At 49.7% G+C, this 19948-nt stretch overlaps 1 protein-coding gene across 1 annotated transcript in view; it reads left to right on the forward strand.

Annotated features, from left to right (window-relative positions):
• The first annotated feature begins 3892 nt into the window (after positions 1-3892).
• LOC119456554 (tryptase-2-like) overlaps positions 3893-19948 on the forward strand; it is a 53481-nt gene continuing 37425 nt past the window's right edge. Inside the window, exon 1 of the mRNA XM_037718384.2 lies at positions 3893-4058. Coding sequence (XP_037574312.1) covers positions 3893-4058 — 166 coding nt within the window. The remainder of the gene's footprint in view (positions 4059-19948) is intronic.

The raw sequence follows: 19948 nt of genomic DNA on the forward strand, positions 1-19948 counted from the left end.
AGACTGCGTAGAGCTGCGTCCCACCGCTCTTCAATGGTGTCCTTGTCGATGCGTAACGCGGAGCAACGCCAGAGCATATGACTAAGATCGATGGTGTCGTTACATTTATCGCATGATGTAGGAGCAGAGATCTCTGGATAGAACTTGTTGATTAATAGCGGGTTCGAATAAGTTCTTGTTTGTAAGAGCCTTAGCCTAATGGCCTGAGCTCTATTTAGTTTACTGTGCAGAGGGGGGAAGACCCTGTGTTCTAGGTAAGAGTGCTTGGTTAGCAAGTTGTACCCGAGGAGGTGGTCCCGGCAATCAGGAACCTCAGCATATTCTTGCCTTGTGGCTGCACGGTTGGTAAGTCCTCGTGAAGCATTGTGGGCACATTCGTTGAGGTTCGCGGGAGCACCGTTGATTTCTGCCATATGAGCAGCAAACCAGGTGTGTGTGTGTCGGGTTTGAAGACTTTTGTGTCGAGAATTGCCAGGGCCTGTCTAGCGATAACTCCTATATGGCAAATGCTCGGACGGCTGCCCTAGAATTGCTGTGGATCCTGGATCTTTCTTTTTTTGGTATGATCTCTTTTTGGTATTTTATGGTATGATCGAAGAAGAAAAAAGTTGCAGTGGCTTAGCTCGGCTATGCCAGGATATACGTAGCGTTAGCAAAGGTTCAGCTGATTATTCTTAGCTTTCCTGGTTGTTTCCTACGCTCAACCGCTAATTGCCAGGCAACTACTTCGGGATCCGATGAGTCAAGCTTCTCCGTTCTTCTGCGCTGTTGAGCAGCATTTGCGCTTTCCTTCTCCATGGCTATACCACACTGGCAAACGCCAGTCAGAAGCGCAGCGGCTCCAGCGCAGTGTCAGACGGCGACTGCACAGCGAGCGCGCGCCGGCGCCAGTGCGTCTACCACGGCTACGACGTCACTCCTCTGGAATGCGCAGACCGGCGGCGGTGAGTCGCGCGCGGCGGCGGCGGAGTGCGCGAGAGGTGCCGGCTCCGGTGGCTCCGGTGCGCAAGCCGTGTGACATCACTGATCCTTGCGCATGCGCAGCACGGCTCTTGATGTGCCGCGCGAAACGGGCTTGGCTAGGCCAGTGTAGCTAACGCTACAAAACGACCGATGCTTGAGTGAATTTTTGCTGTCTTTAGTGAACAAAAAATGCTCCAGTGCATTGCCGTCAAACTATGAAAAACGGCAAGGACGTTCCACACATACCTGAAAAAAAAGGAAAATAATTCGGGCAGGCTGTATCTGGGACGCTACCTCAATGGGGCACGTTAAACGTTTTGTGCGTGCTGCAGAGGGTGTATGGGCACTGGGGGCATACAGAAGTAACGTAAGCAAATACACAAGTTCCACTTATGCAAGAAGGGTCGACTCCGCTTGCACGCCTAACTTATGTCATAGCTAGTGAGGATCTTAGCGTCTAATTTTCTTTAAAGAACCCCAGGCGGTCAAAATTAATCCGGAGCTCTCCACTATATGGCGTGCCTCATAATCAGACCTGGTTTTGGCACGTAAAACCACAGAAAGAAGAAGAAGCGTCTAATTTTGCAACCATGCCTTTTCGTAGTGGGCCCGTTTGTTTTGCAGAGGGTGTTTGAGAGCTATAGGGTGAAGAAATGACACCCCTAATAGTGGTGGCCGAGACTGCCCTGTATTGCACGAGCCCGTCTCTCTTGTGCTTCCCATGGAAACGGACGTGTTTTGCCGCAGGGGTTAATTGGATATTCCTCTGTGTTGCTGCCCGAGCTTCTTCACACCATTTTTGGACCATTCGTGTTGAACAAAGGGGTGCCATAGCCAAGGAAGCTTGAAATGCCCGCAACAAATTGCACGCTTGTAGGTCTTCCGATCAGCGCAAATTCGAGTTATACCTGCCGGGGCCATAGTGAGCTCTCTCAAACGCGACCAGGCAGTTCCGCTCGCACCCACAAAGGTACTTTCGAGTGATGCTTCTCCGAAAGCCACCCTAGCGAGGCTAAGTTAAGCTCCGATTGCGTTGTGTGGCGCCACAACATCGGCGTCAGTGCACGCGACACATGCATGATCGAGTAATGGTTTCTTTACTTTACATAGCGATTCCAAAGTACAAGGCGCGTGAGGAGTGCGGTTGCAAATATATAAGCGAATATGGCTGCAATATGTTTGTAAAGCGAAGCTTTATATGTCTAGGCGAAATCGCCTTTGTGCAGAAAAATATCATCATCAGCATTGGCTCGAGTGCCGTTGTCTTCTGCAGCTGGTTCGTTGGCACCTCTTGGGTTGCGCTCGTGCTACTGCTCCCGCATTCGTCGTCGTCGTCTTCTTCCACAGCTGGCTGCGTTGCCTCTCATCATTCCAGCGTGCAATTTCGCTTAACTTCTGTCTTAGTAATGGGGAGGCCGTGTTTACGGGGGTATGAGCCATTGCTTAAGGGGATATGAGCCATTCATTGTCTTACGTGACGGACAGATTTAATTTTTGAACCAATTTCATTTCGAAGAATCGCAAGCGGCAATGGCGGGCGAATGCTGCTAACCACACCGCCAAGAAAACTCGAGACATAGAACGCAAGTGACAACGGCGGAATGCTGGCGTATACCTTGAGTGACGTTGTTCTCTCCGCCGCAGCCGAACATGTGTGTAACCTCATAATTGAGAAATACTTTAATGAACCCTCGGGATTAACCCAGCGATAAATCGCAAGTTTCAGCTGCGCTGGTTAAGCATCTTCACGGAGTGAAAGGGCCGACGACTTTTTTTGTTACATGCGGTTTCAGAAAGCGACCCCCTCAGATCGATTTGAAAGACAATTCATGTCAAAAATTTGTGTGGTCCCCCGAAGGTGGTAAAACGGACAATTTTTCTCGCTGTCGAAGCTAAAGTGTTAAGCCTATTGAAATGTTTATTGAAGTTTAAAATGAACCCGGGACGAAATTCACATAGCCTAATTTTCATTCTTAAGCGCTTTTTTTGCCATTGGCTGGCCACCATCGCTAATATTATGTCCGACGTCCGGATTATCTGAAATTTGATCGTACGAAGAATTCTAGCGTAAGAGCTTTTTATGAATACGGGCCCGAGGCTGCTATAACTATCTTGCTATTCATCGTACAATGCCTTCCCGAATATACCCACCAGAGTACAAAATAAGAACGGCGTATATCTGATGAGGAGCCGAGATTGAAACGAGAGACGAAGTAGCCATCTCCCTTTTGTTCAGGACTGTAGATAGAGTATATGTTCTTTTTTGCTTGGCTTTTTTTTTTTTTCGTCTCAACTTGGTAATCGCGCGTGTTAGTCAATGGTCCTGTATGACAACATCAGCTCGGGCACGGCGGCACTTTTTTCGGCACTGGCGGTAATCGCATCCTGTGTAGCGCAAAGCTTCGTAAGGTTGGAGGCCTAATGATCTGGTCCCGCCAAGACGCTCACTTGGTCAGTCCTAGATAGCCCGCTCCCGCTTCTCCGCCTGCCCAAAATTGCATTTCCTTCTTCTTCTCTGTCTGCTGCGATATGCTGTGATCCGGATGCAAAGGGTTTGTGTGGCCGAGTGGAGGGGGGTGATACGCCCCTCGTGCCGAGGGATTGCCCCGGCGTGGGTCGACGACTCCGGCACAACGCTCGCTGTCCGTCGGGTTTCCTGACTGTGCGGTCACGTCGCCGAACCCGGGGAGCTACGAGATAACCGACTCCTGACGTAGTAACGACAAGGGTGAGTCGAATGAGAAAAAGAGAAAACAGACAAGTGGAGCGGCCGGAGAGCTCCGCACGTCGTTGTGTGGCCGATGATAGGGAAAGCGTTCGGCGAGGTGCGCGAGATGTCCATCCGGTTTTCGTGGTGGCTACCCCCTCCCTCTTTACCACCCTCTTGCTTCAGTGTCAAGGCGCATCACTCGCCGGGGTTGCCGGCGCTATGGCAGAGTCAATCGCGCGCCGCGGTGACAGCACATCGGTGTGGATGCGGCGGCGGGCGATGATGGCGCACCTGCTGATGCTCCTCTTGCTGGTGCCGCCGGCGTGCCGGGCGCAGGTCTGGAATTCCTCCATGAACCGGGGCTTCGCGATCGGCACAAACGACTGTGAGTCAGCTTCCTGCCCTACAAGGCAGTTCTTACCTTACTTTCACTTCGTCATTATAGACACCAACACGGGATAAAACTGCCGAACGAATCCTGCTTAAAATGAACACGATGGGACTGAAAGAGAATCAGAGAGGAGTAACGTTTTGATCATATATAGAATATTCCGCAGATCTTTATTGAGCTGCAGTGTCAGGAAACGAAAAAATGTGTCATTTCGACTAGAACCGCTATGGTCACATTCTCAGAGCCCATGTGTCCAACTGCTGTGAATGTGAAAACTGGCAATATCGGCATCAAAGAAATTCCACGTGCTTGATATTAAAAAAATGAAGAAATGTTAAAGGTACCATTGCAAAAAGTCGGCTTAAAATTGTCTTCATTACGTCCACAGCTTACAATCTATTGGCACTACGCATTTTCACAACAGGCCGTTAGGCCGTAGCGACTTCTTCGTTAAACAGTTCCATTTTAGGACAGTCCTTAAAAGAGGACCTCTTCGTAGTTTCCGGTTATTCGAAGAATGCTCAATCAGCTTGGGCACCAAGTTAACTAAGAAAACGGCTAGCTGGTTGCATCCGCATAGACTATAGACGTCAAGGTGACTACATACGCCTAGCGTGAATGGCAATAACTCACACGCACATTGGACGAATGCATTGCTACTTGCTACACTACGCACCTCCACTCTTGCTGCTGCAAGGCCCTGTGGTTATGAACGGTTGCTTAAGCCTTTGAGGTCGCGTAGCTATTGACGTTTTACAACTACACGTCCCATAGCATGGGATATAAAATTACGTTAAGCACACCCGCGCTACCATTTTTAAAGCGCATAAGTGAGTATTATAATTTCGCATCGCATGAACGCAAATGCACCATAACTCTGGCGCTTGCTGCGATAAGCAGAATTTTGACGCAGCTGTCGTTTCATTGCTGTAGTAGCAGAACAATGACAGCGTAGTGCATACAGATAAATATGCTTTACGAGGATTTTCTCAATTGAATAATCTTCATGAATTGCTTAGCTCCCCAAATAACAAAAAAAAAAAAGAAAGGAGAAGAGAAAGAACGGCCGATAACGCTCGATCGATAATGTCGATATCGCTGTCCACGAACCAAGCTATGCCGCTGGATAGAAATCTCAACTGCTGTGCCTTGAATGTGCTCGAGGTTCAAGTCAGCATACCCTTTCGCTCTAGAGTCATCATTTCGGTCGGTACCGAAACATCCCTAGACGTTGAAAACGTCGTCGAGGGCGACTCACATCGACTGCTGGACCGTGAAACTTGCGTTGCAAGAGAAATCGCTTGACCACACCGAGGGAAAGCGAAAGTGACGCTGACAAATTTCAGCAAGGAGTACAAAAACCTCAACAAGGGCACGACGATCGCGCACATTGAAGAAATTGTGGAAGCCATCGATATGTTTATCCGCTATGCTTCTGCCGCATCTACCAGGTGGCCATACTTCCCGAACCAACTTTCGACATCAATCCAGGTCTTCCCATGCGCAAACATGAACAGCTAGCTCAAAAGTATTCGTCGTCATCAGGATTCGACAAACGCCAGTGGTGAAACATCGCATAATAACCCAAGAATGCGCTCGGCCAGCCCGTACCGATCGAGTTTCGACACGAGAACGAGAATCCACAAAGTAACAAGTCAATGAAACGCTGCGTGACGAAATCATCCAACCGTCCAAGAGTCCCTGGCCGTCTCCTGTTGTCTTGGTGAAGAAGAAGGGTCGAACTCAGCACTCTTCTGTGGATTATTCTCGCCTGAAAAAGCTAACGAAGAAGGATTTATACCTGCTCCCACGGATAGATGACGCGCTCACTCGGTAATTGAAAGTATTTTTCGTCGATGGACCTCACGATGGGCTACTGGCAAATAGAATTTGGTAAGAGGGTTCATGAGAAGACCGCCTTCATCACGCCAGACGGCCTCTACGAGTTCAAGGTCATTCCATTCGGGCTTTGCTCGGTGACTCCAACGTTCCAGCGCGTGATGGGCACGGTGTTAGCAGGGTTGAAGTGGCAGACCTGTTAGTGTATCTGGATGACGTTGTTGTCTCTGCTTCAAACTTTGACGATCACCTCAGGCGGCTTGACACCATTCTTGAGGCAATGAAATATTCGGGACTCACCCTGAACCCGGAATAGTGCCGCTTCACTTACGAAGAACTTCTATTCCTGGACCGTGTCATCAGCAAACCTGGAGTCCGTCCTGATCCGCAAAAGACAGCTGCCATTGCTAACTTGCAGCAACCTGCTGACAAGAAGGGAGCACGCAAATTTCTTGGCATGTGTACCTACTACAGGCGTTTTTTTCAAAGACTTCGCTTGCATCGCCGAGCCACTGACTCATCTCACGAAATCAGACGTCGAGTCCAAGGAGAAGGCGCAGCAGATTGAATCATTTTAAAAACGAAAATGGCGCCTGCAATCGCCATCGGTACTTGCACACTTCGACGAAGACGCCGATACCGAAAACCGAAATCCACGCAGACGCAAGTAGCGTAGGACTTCGCGCCGCGCTTGTTCAGAGAAAAGGTGGGGCGCTTGAAAGGCTCATAGCTTACGCTAGCAGGTTGCTATCCAATGAGGAGGCCAATTATTCAGCGACGAAAAAAGAGTATCTTGCCATTATTTGCGTTATGGTCGTTATGGTCGTTTGCGTTACGACATGCCCTTCAAAGTCGTAAGCGATCACCACTCATTGCGCTGGCTGGCAAACTTAAAGGATCCTTTATGCACCCTTGCACGGTGGAGCCTCAGACTGCAAGAATTTGACACCATCGTGATTTACAAGTCCGGACGGAAACACTATGATGCACTTATCTCGCGCTCCCATTGACCCGTCCCCGCAAGACGACATGTTTCTGGGAACACAGCTAGTTGGCTCAGCATTGCAGGCGTGTAAATTCGCCTAAAAAACAAGGAAGAAATAAAGGACAAGACACACGTAGCGCATTTGCGCTACCTGTGTATTTCGCCCTTGTCTTTTAGGCTCATTAACACAGCGCAGACGACTTCGCTGAACAGCAACGAGCCGACACGGAACCAAGAAGCCTTGTCGAGTACTTGAAAGGCAAGACCAACTGTGTCCCGGGGGTGTTTAAGTATGGATTGTGTTCGTTTGCACAACAGGACGACGTCCTCATAAAGAAGAAATTCTCCCCAGTCCGCCCATACTAACTTTTCGTTGTGCCCTCAGCATAGCGGCTAGAAGCCCTGCACGCCCTGCATGATGATCGGAGAGTCGGGCACTTCGGTTTTCCCGTACTCTTGCGAGGATACAAGAGAAGTATGACCGCGCCTGAACCCTGACGTTGCCCAACCCTGACGTCGCCCGTTACTTTAAGACATGCCGAGACTGTCAGTGACACAATACACCACCAGCAAGGTGAGCGTGATTACTACAGCCTATCAAACCTCCTTCCCAAACGTTCCAGCAGATCGAAATGAACTTTCCGACGTCAACTTGTGGCAATAAATGAATAGTTGTAGCTAAGGGTCCCATTACCCGCTGCGTCAAAACGGAACCCCTGCCCAAAGGTAGTGCTGCTGAAGTAGCGAAATTTTTCGTCTAGCTACGACATGGTGCTCCAGAAGTCCTTATCGCCGATAGAAAAACGGCTTTTACAGCCGAGCTGTCTCACGCCATCTTGCAATACAGCCAGACCAAGCACCGCAGGACGACCGCCTACCACCCGCTGACGAATGACCTCGGAGCGTCTGAATAAAACTGTCGCCGTCATTTTAGCGATGTACGTCGACGTCGAACACAAGACCTGGATGCGGTCCTTCCGTACTATATCCTTCGCTTACAACACGGCACTCCACGAAAAAATGCAGGTGACGCCGTTGAAGGTTGTTTACAGAAGGAACCTGGCGACCACACTTGACGCCATGCTACCGAATGTCAGCGACGAAGACTACCTCGACGTTGCCGCCTATCTCCAACGTGTTGGATGCGCAGACAGGTGAGTGGCCCGACCGCTCGCCTGTCTGCGCATCTAGCACCCGCAAAGGACCGACAGCTGACACTACAATCTTCGACGATGCTAAGCGCAGTACCAGCCCGGCGACCGTGGTTGGTATATTGGACAGCGATGCGCCGACGGGTATTCAGTGAAAACGTTTTGTGACAGTACATCGGGCCGGACAAGATACTCTTACGTCTTGGTACAATGCATGGACTATGAGGTCCTGCCTTTCGGTGTTACGCAACCACTGCTGTGCCTTGAACGACATGAAGTTGCCCACCGCCTTTTCACAGGCTAACCGCTGTTACAAAGTTATCGCCCCGGCGCAAGACGCGCCTACCTCTATATGAACTTTCGTGAATGTTGTCGCCGATTCTATAGTGAAAGAACCTTTGTGTAATCAGATTGCCTGCTCGAAGGGAATAGTGGTGTACACTCTAGAACTTGAGCGAGCACCAGCGATAACCCTGGTATGTACGACGAGTCATGTATTAATAGCCGAATCGTTTTACTGGTGGACCAAATTTCGACGATTGACGACTGTGCTCGACTTTATCGCTGTGCTTGAGTGTTGCTTGTTTATTTCTGTGCACTAGTTCACTCAATAAACAGTTAGTCTCGTTACCCGATGTTGTGCCACTGTGGTTCTTCACCGTCACTACACAACGTGACAATATTAAACGCACAGCATCAGACTGCGGTTTCATTTCAGGCCTCTAACTAGCGAAAATTAAACTGACATAGGAGAGGACGTACAATTAGCGCACTATTGACCTAATAAGTGCGTTCATTTGAAAGAAAGATTGCTGCTAACTAAAAACAACCCACGCTTAAAGCCAAACAGTCGTCATCATATGCCATGCACCTTTACAATAGCAGGCAAACATCGCAAAGTAAACTAATCTAATTCGGAGCATTAATGAAGCCAAATTTAGTGAAATTCTTTTTTTTCCTTAGAAATACAGTGCTAATGCAGCGGCCATGGGACGCATTCTGGGTGGATCGATTTCGGGGTCACTTTCACTTTTGCAGGATTATGTCCAGCGCGGTCCCTCATCGGAGCGATGGGCATACCGTGCGCTACCTTACTCAATAAATGTGCATCGAAAGCGCACTGATGTTCCCGAGTATGATCGAATCCGAGCACCAGCCTTCGGGACATAAAATGTTTCGAATATATAATTCCTCCTCCATCTGCGTCTTGTCTCGTCCCCTTAGCTGTGTTGCATTAAGAGGGTTGCAGCCACACTGTCGCGACACCAACTAGCCCAGTTCATCACGCTGTTGAGATTTACACACCTTGTAATGTTTGTAGGCTTCTTTATTGTGCTTAATGTCTAGCCTGAATTGACTGCTGAGGCTGGAGTTGGGCAGATACGTTGGCTTCAACGAGAAATTAAATGGCAACCAGGCTCACATTATGGTATGCTACTCATTGTATGTTAAAAGTTGCACCCATCTTTCATCCCACATTGTGCTCCATCTGCCATCTTGAATTTACTCCTTGCATGTGGTGAGAGATGAAACGACGCAGAGCGAAGAAGCCTTGCATACAACAGACGCGAGTACCAACACACGTACACAAATACGCACGTACGCAGAGAGTGCAGAATAAGTGTCTCGAACCGGCGAAGTCTGCGTTGCGGGCGGGCCCAATCGCCTATGTTCCGAAATCAAGACACGACACGCAGCCCAATAGGAACGCATGAGACGACGCCTCACGGCTGCCTCTTGTTGCACACTCTCCCGCACGACCATCGGAATCCACCATTACACGAAGAAAAAAAAAAATGTCTCCAGGCACGTAACCCGAAGAGCCACGTGACTCTCTCTCATTACAGCAGCCTGCCAATGCTCGGCAATGCTTTCTCTTGCGTGCAACGAACAGGGGGACGGTCGACGATCCCAGCTTGCGCAAAAGGCCGTCTGTTGGACGGCTATTTTCTTGTCGCGCTGCTGGTGTTGTACAACTCTTGCCCGATAAATGCCGCGTCTGGGAGTCGCAAGTGACCGGCGGCTGCCGGCTGTCACACCGACCCGCCGCGCTTTACGCGAGCGAATCACGCAACTGGGCGAACGACCTTGGCGGCACAAACGACGGCTCAAAAGAGCGCCCTATGAGGGGCGCCCCTTCAGTTTCCATTCTCGTTCGTTTCTCCTTCCGCCATCGGCTGCCTTTCTCCCGGCAGTTACGCGTTGCGCTTTGCACATCGTGCGCTCGGCGGGGCACGATTGCGTAACGGGGACTGTCGGGCATTCCCGTCACGAGCAGAGAGTGATTTAGGTACGGCCGCTTCAAAAAACCGTGTAGCAATGTGTCTGCGATCATTTGCGCCAAGATAGCGCGATAAGTTTTTGCCTTGCAAGTCGAACCAGTAAGTGTCTTGTTTACTTTACGGGGTTCCTTGGTCTGTCGTGTGTTAGCGTTGCGACACAAGTGTGAGCCGTAATATTGTAACAAGTGTAGCTCACACGGTCGTCTAAATGGCTTGCAATAGGCTTTTGCGACTATACAAGTTAATGGCAACACGCGGAAATCTGTTCCATGGCTACTGTGGCGACTTTTTCGTTACCACTTGCGACAAAGTTGGCATGAAAAAAAAAGCGTTCCGCATTTTGCTGAGTCGTTGTAGTGACCTCTGCATTAATTAACAAAGATATTAAAGTTTTCAGATTATCTCCACGATGGGAACACTATAACTTCTTCGTCCGTACCAATTCCAGCAAGGAAGCGCTTTATGGCCTAACGATCGCCTTGACATTTACACATCTTTCATCACGGCGCTTCTGAACAACTCCTTACGGAGTTTTTATCTAAAGTTATCTTCGACATTCCTGGATCGTGTGTGACCCGACTCAAGATTACCACAGCTTACCATCCCTTGACTAAAGGGCTAACAGGACGGTTGAATTGCACGCTTACAGACATGTTGTCGATGTATGTTTTTTCCGACCACCGCGACTTGAACGTGAATCTACCACTCGTGACGTTCGCTTACATTCGTCACACCATGACTTCCTCCGAATTCTTGCGGTTCAATTTGTTGTTCGGCTGCGGTCCTGCTTTACATATATGAGCACCATGCTACATTCCCGTGCGCCTACTACGAGTGACTATGCCCATCACTCCATCATCCGAGCCGATCTCGCCCATCGGGTTGCCCGCCAGCGATTGGTCACATCGTAACAACACTAGAAGACGATATACGACAGGCATGGTCGGCTCACCTGTTTTCGGCAGGCTCCTTCGTCCTCTTCTGGACTCCAACGCGCTGAAGCGAATGCCGAAAAAATGGCCGTCGCATTACACTGACCCTTACCGTGTCCTTCGCCAAGTCACCGACATCACCTACAAAATCGCACCTCTCGCCCCGACGACATTGTCTGCTCGCCGCCGGTAGAGTGAAGTTGTGCAGGTTCTGCGACTCAAGCAGCATGCGCGCGAAACTTAGCTGCGGTCATCCTAACTCCCGCTTCTCTCGTCTTTGAACAGATATGAGCCAGGGCTCATTCCCCCGGAAAATTCTGTCACGGGATAGTCCGTCAGCCATGCCCACAAGGACGCGACAACGAAGACGGTGAAGGTGGGCCCAGGCTCGTGCGCGGATTCACTATATTGAATCGTAAACATATTTCACCTTTTTGCTTATTCGTTACATTATGAATTATTGCACCTATTAACCCATTTAGCCACCCCCCCCCCCCAAAAAAAAAAAAAAAAAAAAAAAAAAAAACGACCAGCAAGATTTTGTACATTTTACATACCCACAGGTCTTTTCACCGTCACCCTGTAACTGCATTGTGAAAATTTCATAAATTGCGCTTCAATTTTCCAAAAGCTCTGGTGGTATACATTATAAAGTACGCTGGTCCTTTATGGGAAAGCAAAACACAATGTAAGTCTTCAAAGGTATGTCATGTCGGTATAGCGCAGCCAAAGCAGTTGTCTAGCAGGTGTCGAGCGTGCGCCGCTTTGATAGAGTCATTGTACTTGGGACATTGTCCTTGTTAGCCTGTTGTCAGTCAGGTGAAGGATAGCCTTTCGGAAACTTTACCGCAAAACCCCCACAGAGGTACTTCCTGTGTCTCAGTAAGGTAACGGGGTAATGAAGCACTTATCACATGTGAACAGGTGGAACAAGGTAAAACAAGTCAAACTACAAATTTAGACTCGCACGGAATAACAAACGTAGGACAGACCAACGAATGTACACAGTAAACAATGAACGTGTTGCTGCAAACACGGAGAACTTTGAACTTTCGAACGTTGGAAAGATGAACGCGATAGAGGAAGGGTGGACAGATTAGCGCGCATGAAAAGAGAGCGCGCATTTTGGTTTTGCTTCCAGGACAGTGCGCGTTGCAAGTGTTTTGAGCATAGATTATTTAGCTTAAACATATAGGCATACGAAAGCCTGCTTCCGTTGCCCTTACATCTCGGTTAAAGTTAGTAGATTTGACAGTGTTATGACGTTATTACGGAGGGAAAGTCGTTAATATAGATCAGAAAAAGTAATGGGCCGTGTACGCTTCCTTGTGGTACACCAGATGTTACATCGCTGATACTGGAAATGTAGTTATCGCGATGGTGAATTGCTTACGGAATGACAAGAAATTTCTTATCCAAGATACTGTCGGGGAATTGATGTTTAGGCATGAAAGTTTAGCTATGAGACGACAATGAGCAACGCGATCAGAATCTGCCTTAGGGAAATCTATCAAAATGGAATCTGTCTGTGGGCCGTATCCATGTTTACGAAAATATATGTAGCCAATTCGATTAGGTGTGTTTCACATAATAATCGTTTTCTAAAACCATGCTGATGTATAAAAAACTTGTTAGTGTTCAAGTGATTTGATACGTTTGAAAATATTATCTGTTCTAGTAGCTTAGCGGGAACGCTTGTTAGTGATATTGGGCGGTAATTGTTAACAGCGCTCTTATCTCCAGTCTTGAAAAAAGGTATAACTTTACCGACCTTCCAGTCATACGGAAGTTCCCCCGTTGAGAGGGACTGTTGAAACAAGCGAGAGATAACTGTGCTAGCGGGTACTATTGTATATTTTACGATTTTTGAGTTTATACCATCCATGCCGGAATAAGTTGACATATTGAGGTTGTTGATCAACTCAGCAACACCAGTGGTTTTAGGGGCGAAGCTCCTTAGGGTGTGGGTATGTCCCTCCTATGTAGTATGTAGTAGTAGTAGGTAGCCACGTCTACTTTTATGAAAAAAAAAAGTTGTCGCAGTTTCGCCTGAAAGGCGAAGCATCAATTGCGATAGCAAACTTGTAGAGAGCTATACGGAGTAATGATATTAGCTTTATCAGCTGTATAAATTTGGACATGCAGCAGCATCGGCAACACGCAGAACTGTTGTCGACGCCATCGGCGTTTTGCCCGCGTTCGCTCAAAATGCGTGCGGCGTTGGTGACTGTTGCCGGAGCCTTTGATATAAATAGGCACTTCGTGCCGCAGCTAAACGTCGCCTCCCCCACGGCCTCTCGCGCGTCGGAAGAAGGCGCGTTTGCTCTACATATATGGTGATTGTAAAGGAGAAAAGAGACGCCTACTTCTGCAGCCCTTAAGCGAGCACGGCGCAGAACGCGCGTTTGTTCTCCGCCGTGCGTTCACTCCCCGTGAAAGACGCGCCCCTCGCGCCCTTTCACTCGCACATACAGCGTTCGGCGCGCGGCGACGATTTCTTCTCCAAATGACGTCATACGGAACCTCACGGCGACGGCGACGGCGACGGCAGAAATCTGCTTTTGAGTGTCCATATAATTGCTATCGCAATAAAATGCCGAAAGTTGTGTCCATAGCGCAGAATCGAACCAGGGACCTCTCGCTTCCGAACGCGCGGCGCTAACCACTACGCCACGAAGTGCACATGCGCACACGCACCACGATGACAATAAATACCCAACATTAACGAAAGACCGCGTTTCTAACGCGTTTGTGCTAGCGCGTTACGGCCCGTGTAAGAAGCTGGTGTAAGACGCTGTGGCCTCTCCGCCTTACCCCCGTATTCATAAACGCTCCTCGACTTGAACTTGACTTGCCACCGCCTTGGGCAGCGCGTTCGAAGCGCGTTGAAGGCGGTGGCAAGTCAAGTTCAAGTCGAGGAGCGTTTATGAATACTCTCTCAGCAGTCATGTGATGGCGTCGGCAAACGCGGTGCACGTTCCGGCATGTGTAAACGGCTGCGTAAGACGCTGTGGCCTCTCCCCCTTACTAGAGAGTACTGCACGTTTCTAACGCGTTTGTGCTAGCGTCCCGTTAAGCGGGAGATGGTGCAATTATAATGAAGGGCGCTGTTATAAAATAGGAATGACGTCACATATGGCGCGTTTCATTGGTGGAAGTCAATCGTTCGATTTAGTGCGGCTAGACTGGGCGAATTACACGGAAGATTCACGGTTTACCGATGATTCCCTCCGGAGCTTCGCCCACTCATCATCATTCACCCCGTGGATATGCGGTGTTTTTTTTATATTGATAGGGGCCATGTGTGGATAATCGAGTTCGATGGCTGTGTAGTAGCTATTAACTGCAGGAAGCAAAGCAGAGGTCCTATTTTGTGACTACCGGTAAACATTTACCACAGACCCGAATGCCAGACGAGCGGCCGTTACTGTACGTCAACGCTTGAACGGCGTGTCGAGGCGCCGTCACCTTGTGGTGCAGGCCTCTCTCATGGCGGTGGGAATCGGCGAAGTGGATGTCACCCGCGAAAACCCGCTGTTCATGATTCATACACACGTATGGTGGTTGCAGGCGTTACAATGGAGCAAGCTGCGTCTCCGAGCAGTTCATATCTGAAGAAAGCCGAGTGCTGGGCCGCGGGACGCTAGCCCCCTAATCTATATAAGTCATACACTGGTGGCAGTGGACATCGAACCCCCAACCTCCGAGGCTGCAGCGCATCGCGCTCTCTTCCAATGGCCACTCAGCCTGAATTCCCTCTTTGCCGCTTTTCGCTGTAAGCATCTGGAGGCTTGCATCTGTATAATCGAGGCCTGTACAACGACTCTTCTGCAGCTTTATCTGGTGTACTTGCTGAGCTATAACGCAGAGGTGTAGCGTTTTCTGAAGCGAACTATTGTGTTTTAAGGAGAAGCATTCGAGGCACATTGTGGTAGTTAGCAAGTACACATTCCTGTCTCGCATTGTTTGGGGCCTCTTGAATTTTATTTATTGACGAGATGTTTTACTCTTGAAAAATCGGCTCTTTGGAGCGATATGAGAAATGGAATAGCGAAGTGGGGCGGACGTGACAGAGGTGCTGCGAGAAGCACCGTCAAAAACGTATTTAATAGCCCGGATTCCCTAAGCCAAGTGAGATTACAGGGCTGTGCGACGGTCCTTCCTGGCCGGTCGGCTCGGTATCCTTACCTGGCGGAGGTGCCTTCCGCGCGCCGCTTCGTGCGCTGTGCAGACTCATATCACGTGTTTGGCCGTGGGTTGTAGAGGTTGCTTGCAGCCTAGGCCATGTGTAGCATTGTCAGCGTACACATCTTGCGGACTTGCCTCCGACCACAGTTCCGCCTAAATTCGTCACTTTTCTAGCACATCCGGCGGGAGGGCAAACGCAGACTGCAGCCAAAGGAGAAGCACTTGGGCGGCACCACGTAGACCAGCTGGCAATGGGTGGTCGTTCGGAGGTGTGGCATCTCGCAGGTGCTTCGGTCGTTTCTTCTTAAGGGAGCACTGCACGACGCCATAAACATTGTTGGAACGCGGCTAAGTTGGACGGTGGTGGGTACTGTGGGCCGAAGAGGCTGAGAACTTGAACTCGCGATGCCTCATTCCTTCTAGCTTCCGCAGATACAACTACTGCCTGGAACCCTGGTACCCCATACCCTGGTTCGATCCCACTATCGGACACATTTTTATTCAATAAGCCTCTGCGGGACACTCCTTGGGCCCTTTGATCAATGTGCAACGCTTTACCACATGGTATGGGCTTGCGCAAATCAAATTTATTCAATAAGCCTCTGCGGGACACTCCTTGGGCCCTTGGAATGAGAATGAGATGTGGAGGATGGTGGGATTGAACTTTAGTAGAATCGGTGGATGCTCTACTGATCACGCAGGAGGCGTACCTTTGAAACGGGTGAATAATTGGCAACCTAACACTCTCTTTTTATTATTGCGATAACAATTATATGGACACTCGCATTTCTGCCGTCGCCATGATGTTTCGCATAAAGTCCGAGGTCGATAACATCGTCGCCGCGCGCCGAATGCTGTATGTGCGAGTGAAAGCGTGCGCCGACGATGGTGGCTCAATCTCGCGCGCGCAAGGCACGAACGCGGGGAGGAAGAGCACCGTTTTCCGTAGCGTGCAAAGCACTGCGGGGGGCGTCCTACTACGGCGCCCGGGGCCTATCTTGAAAGCGATTTGCGACGGGACAGTTTTCGCCGTCACGTTGAAGCGAGAGGTAGCACGAAGGTCAATTCACTCGCTGGTGCGGCCGCGATTCCACACTCCACCGTTGTGCAGCGAAGCTGTGTATGGCTAGCTGGTCTGACCAAAAGTGCGTGCGTCGACAGGGTGCGTAGAAAAAAGTCGCGTCGATAAAACAGTAGCCTGCTGCGCGCCGGCGGTGTGGCTCCGGAGTGGATGGCGGAATAATAAAACGTACTTGTGTACTCACCAGTGTCTGTGCCTCGTTTTCTTGCGACGTAGACATCGCTGTAGCGACGTTACCATAAATTGTAATTTGGTCTTGCTATGGCTAGGACGTGCGTAGTCCGTACTGAAGAACGTGCATGGAAACAGCGTGAATGGGCGCGAATGTGACGGGAAGAACGCGTGTCGTCCGAAGGATCCGTGACGTCGGATAGACGCTCTGGGACCGATGAAGACCAAGACCCGTGAGGATCGCCTTCGTGAACAGAAGCGGGAGTGGGCGCGAAAGCATCGGCAACCAATTACAGTATGTTGTCTACGAATTTAAGGTGCTACCTTTCGGTTTGTGTACAGCGCCAGCCACTTTTCAGCGTCTAATGGACACCGTACTTTCAGGTCTAAAGTAGCAAACGTGCTTGGTATACCTCGACGATGTGATCGTTTTTTCGGCTACATTTGAGGAGCATCTAACCCGGCTACAGGCTGTTCTCCAAGCTGTACGCTCTGCAGGCCTCACGTTAAAGCCTGAAAAATGTCATTTTGGCTTTAACGAACTCCAATTCCTGGGCCACGTCGTCAGTAGCGAAGGTGTCCGGCCTGACCCAGACAAAATAGACGCGGCTACAAAATTCCCCACACCATCTAACAGGAAGGCAGTGAGACGCTTCTTGGGCCTGTGCGCTTATTATCGCTGGTTTATTGCGGACTTTTCACGTATTGCCTCACCGTTGACGCGACTAACACGAGAAGATGTTCCCTTTGTTTGGGGCGAACGCGAGCAAATGGCATTTAACGAATTACGTCAGCGTCTGCAAACGCCCCCAGTTCTGGCACACTTTGACCAGGACGCCCCGACAGCACTTCTACTGACGCAAGCAAAGGTCTGGGTGCCGTTCTGGTGCAATGGCAAGACGGCTCCGAGAAAGTGATCGCCTACGCCAGCAGAACTCTTTCGCGCTCAGAAGAAAACTATTCAACTACGGAGAAAGAATGCCTCGCCGTTGTGTGGGCTGTTATTAAATCTCGCCCTTATTTATACGGTCGCTCATTCACCGTCGTCAGTGACCACCATTCTCTGTTTGGCTGACTAATTTAAAAGACCCCTGCGGTCGAGTGGCGCGCTGGATGCTTCAGGAGTTCAACATGACCGTCGTATACAGGTCAGGGAAAAAGCATACCGACGCCGACTGCCTCTCTCGGTCACCTATACAGCCTTCTGTCACCGAGGATCCGGACACAGACGGTGCATTCTTGGGAGTCGTCGATACATTTACCATTTCCCAGCAGCACCGCGACGACCCAGAACTGCTTCCGCTTATTGATTTCTTGGAAGGCCGGGGCAAAGACGTGCCTCGCCTGTTTGGACGCAGTGTGGCGTCATTTTGTTTGAAGGACAATGTTCTCTATAAGAAGAACTTTTCTCCGACGGGCAGCACCTACTTACTGGTCGCTGCGCTTCGCAATGAAGTTCTAACAGCGTGTCATGATGAGACCACCTCAGGTCATCTGGGCTCCACACGAACATTGTCCCGACTGCGGCGGAAGTATTATTGGCCGAAGCTCCCAGCCGATGTTAAACATCATGTGCGCACTTGTCCTGACTGCCAAAGACGCAAAGCACCACCCGACAAGCCAGCTGGTCTCCTACATCCTGTAGAGGTACTGGGAACGCCCTTTGCCAAAATTGGCATGGATTTTCTTGGACCATTTCCGACTTCAACTACAGGGAACAGGTGGAATATTGTCGCCACTGACTACCTCACCCGTTATGCGGATACAAAAGCTACCCAGCACCTCCACCAGTGTCACGACGGTGAAAGCTCGAGGGACAAACGAACCGCACTTGTCGTCTGAGGCAGTAACAAGAACGGACGGTTTTAAACTACCGCGCGCTAGTCACTGCTTCTTCTTCTTCTTGCTATGTTTTAGGGGCGAAGCTCCTTAGGGTGTGGGTCTGTCCCTCCTCTGTAGTATGTAGAAGTAGTAGGTAGCCACGTCTACGTTTATGAAAAAAAAAATTCCGAAAGTTGTGTCCGTAGCGCGGAATCGAACCAGAGACCCCTCGCTTCCGAACGCGTGGCGCTAACCACTACGCCACGAAGCGCACATGCACGCACGCCCCACGATGACAATAAATACCCAACATTAACGAAAGACTGCGCGTTTCTAACGCGTTTGTGCTAGCGCGTTACTGCCCGTGTAAGAAGCTGGTGTAAGACGCTGTGGCCTCTCCGCCTTACCCCCGTATTAATAAACGCTCCTCGACTTGAACTTGACTTGCCACCGCCTTGGGCAGCGCGTTCGAAACGCGTTGAAGGCGGTGGCAAGTCAAGTTCAAGTTGAGGAGCGTTTATGAATACGGGGGTTATACTCTCTCAGCAGTCATGTGATGGCGTCGGCAAACGCGGTGCACGTTCCGGCATGGGTAAACGGCTGCGTAAGACGCTGTGGCCTCTCCCCCTTACTAGAGAGTACTGCACGTTTCTAACGCGTTTGTGCTAGCGTACTCTTAAGCGGGAGATGGTGCAATTATAATGAAGGGCGCTGTTATAAAATAGGAATGACGTCACATATGGCGCGTGTCATTGGTGGAAGTCAATCGTTCGATTTAGTGCGGCGAGACTGGGCGAATTACACGGAAGATTCACGGTTTACCGATGATTCCCTCCGGAGCTTCGCCCACTCATCATCATTCACCCCGTGAATATGCGGTGTTTTTTTTTTCATAAGTGCCGATGTGTCTTATGTTGTCGTCATCGCCACGCTAGACACGTGGGAATATCACAGTGATCACAAAGCAATGGTTACAATGGTGACAAAGTAAAGAGGAAATAAAATACGATAACAGCAAAAAGTTATGTGTATATAAAATTAAATTATGGGGTTTGACGTGCCAAAACCACGATCTGATTACGAGGCACGCCGTAGTGGGGGACTCTGGAAATTTGGACCACCTGGAGTTCTTTAAGGTGCACCTAAATCTAAGCACACGGGTGTTTTCGCATTTCGCCCCCATCGGAATGCGGCCGCCGTGGCCGGGATTCGATCCCGCCACCTCGTGCTTAGCAGCCCAACACAAGTTATGTGTATTTGTCTTCAAATATAGCACTTAACCATACATAACTCACTATAGTTATCAACAAGTACAGCTTAATTCTCTGGTCTTCCATCTTCACATAATGGAAGGGCTCTAAATTTTTTAGAGTGAGTTTCCGCGGTCATCGAGCGAGATGTGCTCATGTTTGCTTGTGCGCGCGTGACACCATG

Source organism: Dermacentor silvarum, chromosome 6 (assembly GCF_013339745.2).
Source record: "Dermacentor silvarum isolate Dsil-2018 chromosome 6, BIME_Dsil_1.4, whole genome shotgun sequence".
In the NCBI taxonomy this organism is placed as follows: domain Eukaryota; kingdom Metazoa; phylum Arthropoda; class Arachnida; order Ixodida; family Ixodidae; genus Dermacentor; species Dermacentor silvarum.